The 10485-nt window shown below is 37.7% G+C and overlaps 1 protein-coding gene across 2 annotated transcripts in view; it reads left to right on the forward strand.

The window, feature by feature from the left end:
• Nucleotides 1–10485, forward strand: part of VPS26A (VPS26 retromer complex component A) — a 33620-nt gene that overhangs the window by 759 nt on the left and 22376 nt on the right. The window contains exons 2-3 of one of the 2 annotated variants that reach the window (XM_006760926.2): nucleotides 2903–2923; nucleotides 5208–5357. In XM_006760926.2, the coding sequence (XP_006760989.2) occupies nucleotides 2921–2923; nucleotides 5208–5357 (153 nt within the window). In that variant the 5' untranslated portion in view covers nucleotides 2903–2920. Of the gene's footprint in view, nucleotides 1–2902; nucleotides 2924–5207; nucleotides 5358–10485 lie in introns of those variants that run through there. The other variant, XM_015562128.1, reaches the window with a different exon arrangement.

The following is a 10485-nucleotide window of genomic DNA, read 5'->3' on the forward strand; positions in this document are numbered from 1 at the left end:
CAGAGGGAGGGAGGACCCCGGACACAGGGGGAAGCAGCGTTAGCGTGGGCACGATGGCGGCTAACTCCGTGTGTGCCGGCAGTCTCCGGATTTGACCTCGTTTGGCTCATTGGATGGTCGTATTTATTCGTTTCACGTCGCAAGCATATTGTTGAGCGCCTACTGTGTGCTCTCCTAATACTGCCTGCTTTCCCAAAGCTCAGCGGTTCACTACACTGCATGACACTTTGGCAAAAGACCAACCTCGGTTTATTTTTATTTTTTATTTATGTTTAGGGCTCTTTTTAAAAATGTACTACTTTATTGATTTCAGAGAGGAAGAGAGAAGCACAGAGAGAGAGAGAGAGAGAAATATCAATGATGAGAGAGAATCATTGATTGGCTGCCTCCTGCACTCTCCACACTGGGAATCGAGCCCGCAACCCGGGCATGTGCCCTTGGTCGGAATAGAACCTGGCACCTTTCAGTCCGCAGGCTGACGCTCTAGCCACTGAGCCAAGCCGGCCGGGGCTCGGTTTATTTTTAAAAGTTACTTTGAATAAATACAAGTGAAGACGGACATGTTCATTCTTAAGCCTGGAACCTTTTCCCCTTTCATTCAACAGATAATTAGGTGAGCACAGGAGCCGTGAGCAAGACTGAGCCAGCCCGTGCCCTCGTGAGGCTTACGGTCCAGAGGGGAACACACGTGTGTGTAATGACTTGTTTAACGTGGGAATTACAGTTGCGATAAATACTAAGCAGGAGGTGTTGGGAGACCTTGTCTCGTCAGGTGTTAGGGGAGTCTTCTTTAATTGAACATTATTAGCAAAGAAAACTTAAAAGGCCCTGCTACTTTTTGCTTACATTTAAAATGGTCACTTCTAATAAGCTTTTGAGTTATGCTCATGAGCAGTTTATTTTTATTTTCAAGTTAGTCGTCAAACTAAATTCTAAGGTTTTATAACCGTGAAATGGGCACATATGTGTGAAAATTTGCTGTTTCATTGCTGTGTATGGGCTAAATGAATAGATTTTGAGAGCCTCCTTTTCACTCACCTTGAGTTACATTTCTTTACATCCCCTGGACCTACTGAAATTTCTTCAGTGAGAGCTAGAAAGTTTGGTTTTTAACGTAGCTACATGTAATTTTGCTAGATGGTAATAATATTTGATTTACAAATTATATGAACAATCTTAAAGTCAGTGATATGAGGTTTAGGCCTAAAGGCAAAAAAACAATTTCTATAGTGTTTTAATTGTCATATATTGCAGTCTAGTTATTTAAAGGCTATCTATGAGTTTTCACTTGTATATTAAGTGCTTAGTATTGCTCCTGAAATTCTCATATTCTAAATGTTTAGTTGAAGATAACTTTTCCAGAAGAATTGAGTAGTCTTTCACTTTAAAGATCTCAAAACTGCCTTCTGTATTTGTATCCTAACCTTTTTTTTTTTTACAATTTTTATTCCCTTTTCTTCTTCAAGTCTTCACCATTCTGACAATTCTGTAGTTTGTTTCCTTTTTATATATTGGGAGAAGTATTTTTTAATTTGATTTTGCGTGAATAAAATATTTATTTTTTAGATATTTTAAATCTTCACCTGAGGATATGTTTTTATTGATTTGAGAGAGAGATATGATGGGAGAGAGAAAGAGAAACATCAATAGGTTGTCCCTGTACTCACCCTGACCGGGGATCGAACACAAAACCTTTTGGTGTACAGGATGGTGACCCTCCAACCAACCAAGCGACCATCCAAGACTGAAATATTTTAATTTTGTGACTTTTTGTTTGAAATAACAGAAGATGCACACCTTGAAATAAAAACTTCAAAAGCAAAACTTTGGGTAGAGAATCCTTTCTTTCAACTCCTTTTAGAAAAAAAAGACATTTTTTTCTCATTTTTTCTCTCTGTTGTCTATTTGTTAAATGTAAGACATCCACAGTTTTCTAGAGGCTTTTAGTAAGACTAATTAATTTTTGATATATCCCTGTGTAAAAAAACTGGATGTTAACCCAGTGCTAAATTCTCATGGCATCATTAATTAAACATTGTTAAAAGTGTTGTAGTTTTATTTTTCAACCTGTTGTTATTTTGCAAATGCAATACTGGGTTTTTAAAATGTCTTCTGATCTCTCCCAATCTTAGTTTTTTGATTGTGTAGAAAATTAAGTCTACTTTTTAATTTTTAATTATGAAATACTTAATGCATACAGGAAATAAGGGATGACATAGTTTATACATATTTTTAATTGTTATGTATTGTGTCAAAATAATACTTGTTTAATTATAATGTTAGTTAATTGGGAAGTTTTATAAGACTCAAGTTTATTTTGCATTTTAATTAGTGGCAATTTTGATATTTTATTTTTGATTACTTGATCTTTTAATGTCAGCCTTCAAATTCAATGTTCAGCTGTATGTCTTAAATATATGTATGTGGAAAAAATGTTACCATTGTATTTCCTTTTTATCTATAAGATAATTTTTACAGTTTTCAAATTCACTTTTTCTGGAAGCAGCTCTGGGGAAATATTAAGGGGGAATGAGAAAATTAAACGTTATGTCCTGCTTCTATTTTATAACTCAAATGAGGCCATTGTCTTCTACCCTTTCATAATTGCTACACAGACACACACACACACAACCACACACCCTTGGCTCAGTGCTTTACGCATTGTTGATAATTAGTAAATATAAGTCATCTGAGCTGTTGTATAGTGTCATATCTGTAGCGCTTTGGAGAAAATACACTATTTTGAGCAAGTTTTGAAAACTTTGGGTATAAAAGCTAATTAGGAGCCCTAGCTGGTTTGGCTCAGTAGATAGAGCGTCGGCCTGTGGACTGAAGGGTCCCAGGTTTGCTACCGGCCAGGGCACATGCCTGGGTTGTGTGCTTGATCCCCAATAGGGGGCGTGCAGGAGGCAGCTGATCAATGGTTCTCTCTCATCATTGATGTTTCTATTTCTCTCTCCCTCTCTGAAATCAAAAGAAATATATATAAAAGCTAACTAGGAGCCCTGGCCGGTGTGGCTCAGTTGGTTGGGTGTAGTCGCCTCAGTTCCCTGTCAGGGCACATGCCTGGGTTTCAGGCTGGATCCCCAGTAGGGGGCCTGCGGGAAGCAACCGATCCATGTTTATCTCTCACACCCATGTTTCTCTTCTTCTCCCTTCTGTCTCTCAAAATCAATAAAACATATATATTTTCTTTAAAAGAAAGCAGATAAGAATCTCAGCTCACATTTGCTAACAATATGGCATTGGGGGATACAGCGTGAAGAAAGTAAAAACCCCCTCTCACATGAGCTAACAACACAGTAAGAAAAAGTACAGAATAATCAAAAGTAGGTGTTGTGAGATCTAAATTTGGAGAATCCAATTTTGATTAGGAAGTTAGGGAAAGTCTCTTTATTGACATGAGTCAAACAGACTCAAAAGATGAATTAGGTGAAGGATACTTGGTCTAGATCAAGAAGGAGAGTGGCAAATTTGATGAACTTGGATTGTTTGAGGCATGTGTGGCTGGAGAGATGGATAGAGCCAAATAATATGTAGGCCATGTTAGGAAATAGTATGTGTGTTTGAAATAACATTTTAGTCCAGCCAGTGTGTCTCAGTGGTTGAGCATGGACCTATGAACCAGGAGGTCATGGTTCGATTCCCTGGTCAGGGTACATGCCCAGATTCCAGGCTTGATCCCCCATAGGGGGTGCGTGCAGGAGGCAGTCAATGAATGATTCTAGTCATTGATGTTTCTACCTCTCCTCCCTTCCTATCAAATTAATAAAAATATTTTAAAAAAATAACATTTCATTGAAGTAAACATTAGCTATATAAAAGTACACAAATATGTGTATAGCTGGATGAGTTTTCACAAAGTGAACATACCTGTGTATAAAGCACTTAGCTAAAAACAAACAGAACATGACTAGCAGGACCCAGAGTTCTCTTTATGCTTTCTCCAACCAGTTCCTGACTTGTAGAACTATAATGTATGTTGCATGTTTTTTACTTCGTGAATGGAATCACACAGTGTGTATTCTTTTTGTGTCTGGCCTCTTTCACTTGATGTTATGTCTGTGAGATTCATGCTTGTTTGTGGCTGTATCTCATTCCATTGCTCATTGTATGAATATAGACTAAAATGTATCCATTCTCTTGATGTGTATTTGGATTGTTAACTATTTGGCGCTATTGTGAACAGTGATGGTTGTGAACATTCTTACACAGTCTCCTGGTTCATGTGTTTAAGAGTTTCTGTTTGGGTCGATACCTAGAGGTGTAATTGGTGGGTCATGGGATATGTTTAGCTTTGCCACACAATGCCGTCTATTTTTTAAATAGGTGTTCCCATTTATACTATCACCAGCACACTAAAGGGTTTTAAACAGAATGATGATCAGATTTATGTTTTTAAGAGATCATTCTGGTTGTTAGGGCAGAGTTAAAAGGGATATAGGACAACAGGATAGGAGATTGTTCTCTGTAAATTTTTTAAAAGAACAGAAAACTGGCTTTTGTAAATGACAAAAATAATCCACAATTAAATCTGATATTGGAGTTACTAATGGATTTTGTATTACTAGTATGCTTTGACAGTCAAAAGCAATTGATCTTTGTCTCTTACCGTCTGTCATATTCAGGATTTACAGAACAAGGCTTATACATTTTCTTTGGAAAAATTCAGAAATTTAATTTCTCTCTTCCATTAGACCCAGTTTTATTCCAAGGGCTTTCACAATGTAACACTTCTTGTTCAGTCTTATATAGCAGTAGATTTTACAGAAAGTAGTTAGTACACCATAATAACTCATCTGGATTTGTACAAGTAATTTGGATTTATGGGTTCTGCTATAATGAAAGAACCTTATAGAAGTATAACTACAAAAAGGTAACTTTTCAATCCAGATTTTTAGATTTCTGGTATATGTATTTGATTACTTATAGTGGTTATGTATGTAAATGATTGAAATTATAGCATGTTTAAATTTGTAGTTTTTGTCTTTTTATTGTAAAAAATTTAACATGAATTTATCCTCTCAAATTATTTAGTGTACAGTATTAACAGTATTTACATTGTTGTATTAAATTTAAATTCTTATTTCCTAGAAATTCACAGATTTACAGTCTCTTTAACTGTAGGTCATAGGTAATTAAATTTGAATTATAAAACATAGCAACTGACAAAACATGATCATTATAGCATTTTTCTTTTATTTCAGAGTTTTCTTGGCGGCTTTTTTGGTCCCATTTGTGAAATTGATGTTATCCTTAATGATGGGGAAACCAGGAAAATGGCGGAAATGAAAACTGAAGATGGCAAAGTAGAAAAACACTATCTTTTCTATGATGGGGAATCTGTTTCAGGAAAGGTAAATCATTTGTTTGTAGGATGCTAGAATTAGTCATCAAAGTGGTATCTGCTGTTTGTAAATGTGAATGATCTTTTAGAAATGGAATTCTTTTTTCGGAGGGTCAGCTAAAAATTTTGCTTATTAGAACATTTACAGGAAAGATTCTTAAACTAAAAGAGTTACAGGGACAGAGTTTAAATTAAATTGTGTGCAAAATTTTGTGTTTGTGACTATCTGCTTCTGACAGTTTCTCTAATGGGGCTGCAATCCATGCAGAATTTGTTGTGTTATAGAGATTAAGGATAATTCCCTAGTATACCTTTCTAAACATTACTTTCTCATTCTTTGTAGCTTATCTCTCTGTACTACTACCATTGTATCTCTCATTTCTTGGTACCCTGTGGAGGAGTATGTTTGGAATGTGTCTCTGCATGGTCAGAAACGTTTATGATACCTTTTGTAAGGTTTCACTTTCTCTCCTTTTCCTTATCAAGTGATATATAAGATTCTTTTTTTTTTATGTATAGGATTCTTATACCTTAGGGAATCAATAGTCATTAGTCTGTGATACTTAGGAATGGTAATACATAGACAAAGTCAAGCCATAAAACATTTGAAATACTTTTTTTTAGTATAAAATATGAGAGTTTTTCCTCCCTGTTTATTAAAGTAATATAAACACATATTAAACAATTTGGAAAATAAAATAACTACAATGCCATCATCTGGAAAGAATTCACTATTCAAATTTGAGTGTGCTTCTTCCTAGTCTCTGCATTAATTAATGTTTATGTATATACTAGAGGCCCAGTGCACAAAAGTTTGTGCACTCAGGTGGGTCCCTCAGCCCAGCCTGTGCCCTCTCGCAGTCTGGGGCCCCTCGGGGGCCCCTTCCCCTGGCTGCTGGCACCAGTTTTCCTCCGGCGCCTGGAACCCAGGCCTTGGCTCTTCGCCGGGAGGGGCCCGGGCCCCAGGGGCGTGGCAGAGGCCGGCACGTAAGCCCCTCGCTCGCCACGCCGGCCTTCGCTCACTGCTCCTGCCCAGGGCCAGCCGGCTTTGCTCTGTTGCTTGGCGCCTATGTATGCAAATTAACCGCCATCTTTGTTGGCAGTTAATTTGCATATCACCCTGATTAGCCAATGGGAAGCGTAGCGAAGGTATGGTCAATTACCCTTTTGTCTTTTATTAGATAGGATAGTATATTAAGCATACTTTTTTCTTTTTAATATGTTTTTATTGATTTCAGAGAGGAAAGGAGAGGGAGAAAGAGATGGAAACATCAATGATGAGAGATAATCATTGATTGGCTGCCTCTGCATGCCCCACACTGGGGATCCAGCCCACAACCTGGGCATGTGCCCTGACCAGGAATTGATCCATGACCTCCTGGTTCATAGGTTGATACTCAACCACTGAGCCATGCCAGCTGGGCACTTTTTTCCTATTTTTGGATATTTAAGTAGTTTTTCTTTCTTTTTCTTTCTTTTTTTATTTTTCCATATGGCTTGTAATGTGTCACCATATCTTTGGTAATACAGACGTTTATATACATAAATTTTTCTCCAAAATTTTGTAGGATAAGATTATTTCCTTTTTTAAAAAAAATATATTTTTTAATTGATTTTAGAGAGAGAGAAACATCAATCTGAGGAAGAAGCATTGGTTGTCTCCTGCACCCCAACCGGGGACCCAACCATCAACCTGGGCATATGCCCTGACTGGGAATCCAACCAGCAGGGGACAAGGCACAACCAACTGAGCCACAATGGCCAGGGCAAGATTATTTCTTTAGAATGAATTCCAAGGAAGTGAATTGTTGAACCAGAATACATGAATATTTGAAGGGTGTTGATACATATTAATCTGAAATATTTGCATCAAATCACATGTCTCCTTATAATGTCTTGTTTCACCCAGAGTAGCATTGAATATGATCACTTTAATCTTTGCTATTTTATAATTAGCATTTCTTTGATTACTAGATAGGTTGAACTTAGGCTTATTAGCCATTTTACTGCATTGTCTATTTTGATCTTTGACAAATTACTTTTATTGCTGTCTTAGGGTTATATCTGAAATAAATGTTTGGGCTTTCAACTTTACTTTTCTGGTACTTTTCCTTTAAAAATATGGAGAAGGCCCTAGCCAGTTTGGCTCAGTGGATAGAGCATTGGTCCGCAGACTGGTGTCTTGGGTTTGATTCCAGTGAAGGGCACGTGTCACCATTGTAGGCTTGATCCCTGGCCCTGGTCCGTGGGGGAAGAAACCAATTGATGTGTCTCTCACATCAATTTTCTCTCTCTCTCTTTCTCTCTCTCCTTCCCTCTCTCTTTCTTCCCCTCTCCCCCTCTCCCTCTCCTTAACACTCTCTCTAAAAATCAATGGAAAAATATCGTCTGGTGAGGATTAACAACAACAAAAATATTGTTGGAAAAGAAGAGAAAAGGCCCTAAAACAGAGCAGACAAAATTGAAAAGGATGGGACATATCAAATGAAAGAAAAGTAAAGGAGATAGTGTTCGGCCTATAGGAAAGGTGACAATATGGTAGTGTTGGAGAGGTAGGGATTCCAATCTAGTCTTTCTAAGGGGAGACTGAACCCACTAATATCTCGGATATTTAATTTATAGGTATGACAAGTAAATAAATATCTCTCTTGCTAGGTTAAAAGCTTTTTCAGATCCAGGGGATCAGTGTGTGCTTCTGTATTTTCTATAAGGTACATTATAGTTTACTTATATAATAGGCCCTCACTAAATATTTATTTGGTTTGTTTATTTACTGTTTTTAAATCTAGTAGGGAACATTGCCTGTCAGGTTTAAAGTAACCTTATGTTATCTGGGCCAACTAGACTAATGTTTATGGGATAAATAAAGGAAAAAGGGAATATTTAAGGAAATAAAGCTACCTCAGTGTGATTTAAAAAAAAATAGCTAGCATTCGGATTACATTTTTGGAATTGCTATAGATCATATGTAGGCCTAATCAATAGCTATAAAGTACATTTTAAAAAATGCTAAACCCCAGTGAGGGCATGTGCTGGGGGGGAGGGGGGTTGGGTGGTTAGGGAGACTGGGGGAAGGTCAATGGGGGAAAAAAGGAGACATATGTACTATTTGTAATACTTTAAATGATAAAATAACATTTAAAAAATGCTAAACCTCTTATAGGTAAATATTTTTGTCAAAGAATATTATATCTGGAATCTGATTATTAATTTACCTGAGCTTTTAAATTTTTAACCTTTTTATTATGAAATACAACTTATTTACAAACCACATAAAACAAAAATAAATTATTATAAGGCATATTTTCTTGTAATCACCATTCAAATCAAGAATAACTTTGCCGACAACCCTATATGTTCCATCCCAAACACAATCTTTTTCCCTCAAAACTAACCCTGTGCAAGCGGTTCTCAACCTGTGGGTCGCAACCCCTTTGGCCGTTGAATGACCCTTTCACAGGGGTCGCCTAAGACCATCCTTCATATCAGATATTTACATGACGATTCATAACAGTAGCAACATTATAGTTATGAAGTAGCAATGAAAATAATTTTATGGTTGGGTCACAACATGAGGAACTTGATAGGATGTTTTAATCTCTTTTAATCTCAGATTCCCTGTTAATGCCTTTCTTTCCCTTATAATTTATCTGTTGAAGAATCTGGACCATTTGAACTGTGAAGTTCTCTCTGCATACTCATGATAACAGTTACTGTCTGTTAATTGCCAGCTAGATCTAAAGGTTTGATCAAATTCAAGTTTGATTCTTTTGGCAAGAATACAGGTGATTGGTGTGTTTTTTCATCAGGGAGGACATATATGCCTGGTTTTCTCTTTCTTTTTTTACAACTCTTGTAATAATTGTTAATATTTATTCCTGGCATACTCTAGAACAGGTTACTAAATATGATTTATGAGCACTTTGAAAAGAAAGTTGAATGGAAAAAGAAGAAAATAAGCATTGGTCACTAAGAACATGTCTTACCACACCAATCTAGGCTTTCTTAAATGTCAATATAATAAAAAGATCATTGGGGTAGAGTTGGGAGATCTAACCTTTACTTTACCACTGTCTTAGTAGATAACTCTTAAGTCATTTAACTTTTTGGATCTCACTTGTAAATTGAGAATGTTGGACTGATCATTGGTTTCCAAACTTGACTTTGCATTGTAGAATTCTCTGCATAAAAATCCTTCATATCTCTACATATAAAAGCCTAAGTGACTGTTTGATCGTCCGACCAGTAGCTATGATCCGCAATGACCACCAAGGGGCAGACTGTTTGACTGGTAGCTATGATGCACACTGACCACCAGGGGGCAGATGCTCAATGCCGGAGCTGCTGAGCTGCGGTGACTTGGCAGCTGCAGTTCTTGGGTGATGTACCTGGAATCAGAGAGGAGAGAGCCTGATTCTGGAGTGCATCACCTGAGAACTGCCCTTCTGCAATCCAGGGCCCCTTGGGGGATGTTGGAGAGCTGGTTTCTGCCCAATCCCCACAGCCTAGGCTGAGGGACCCCACTGGTGCATGGTCCTCTAGTATTAGATATAATGTTGGAGACCTGGGAGGTCTGACATCCCATCCATAGCAAGAATAAATTCCTGTTATGATATTTCTGGGATATGAGCTTCTGTAAGCCCGATTATTTCCCAGGTTTTTTAAAAGACTTAATTTTTTTTTTTTTTAGAATAGTTTTAGGTTTACATCAAAACTGAGAGCGAGGTACATAGGTTTCCCATTTACCCCCTACCTCCACATATGCATAGTCTCCCCACACATCAATTCCCAGAATAGTATATATTTTTTATCAAGGATGAACCTACACTGACACATCATAATCATTTGTTCTTGGAGTTGTATCTGTGGATTTGGACATGTATAACATATTTCCATCATTATAATATCACTAGAGGCCTGGTGCACAAAAATTTATGCACTCGGGGGTAGGGGGTTCCTCAGCCCGGCTTGTGCCCTCTCGCAGTCTGGGACCCCTTGGGGATGACCACTTGGTGGCTTAGGCCTGCTCCCGGGGTATTGGGTCTAAGATGGCAATCAGACATCCCTCTGGCAGCCCGGCAGCCCTCATGGGATGTCCATTGCCAGCGGGGAGCAGACCTAAGCTGCAGTCAGACATC

This window comes from Myotis davidii, unplaced genomic scaffold, assembly GCF_000327345.1.
Source record: "Myotis davidii unplaced genomic scaffold, ASM32734v1 scaffold134, whole genome shotgun sequence".
Taxonomy (NCBI): Eukaryota; Metazoa; Chordata; class Mammalia; order Chiroptera; family Vespertilionidae; genus Myotis; species Myotis davidii.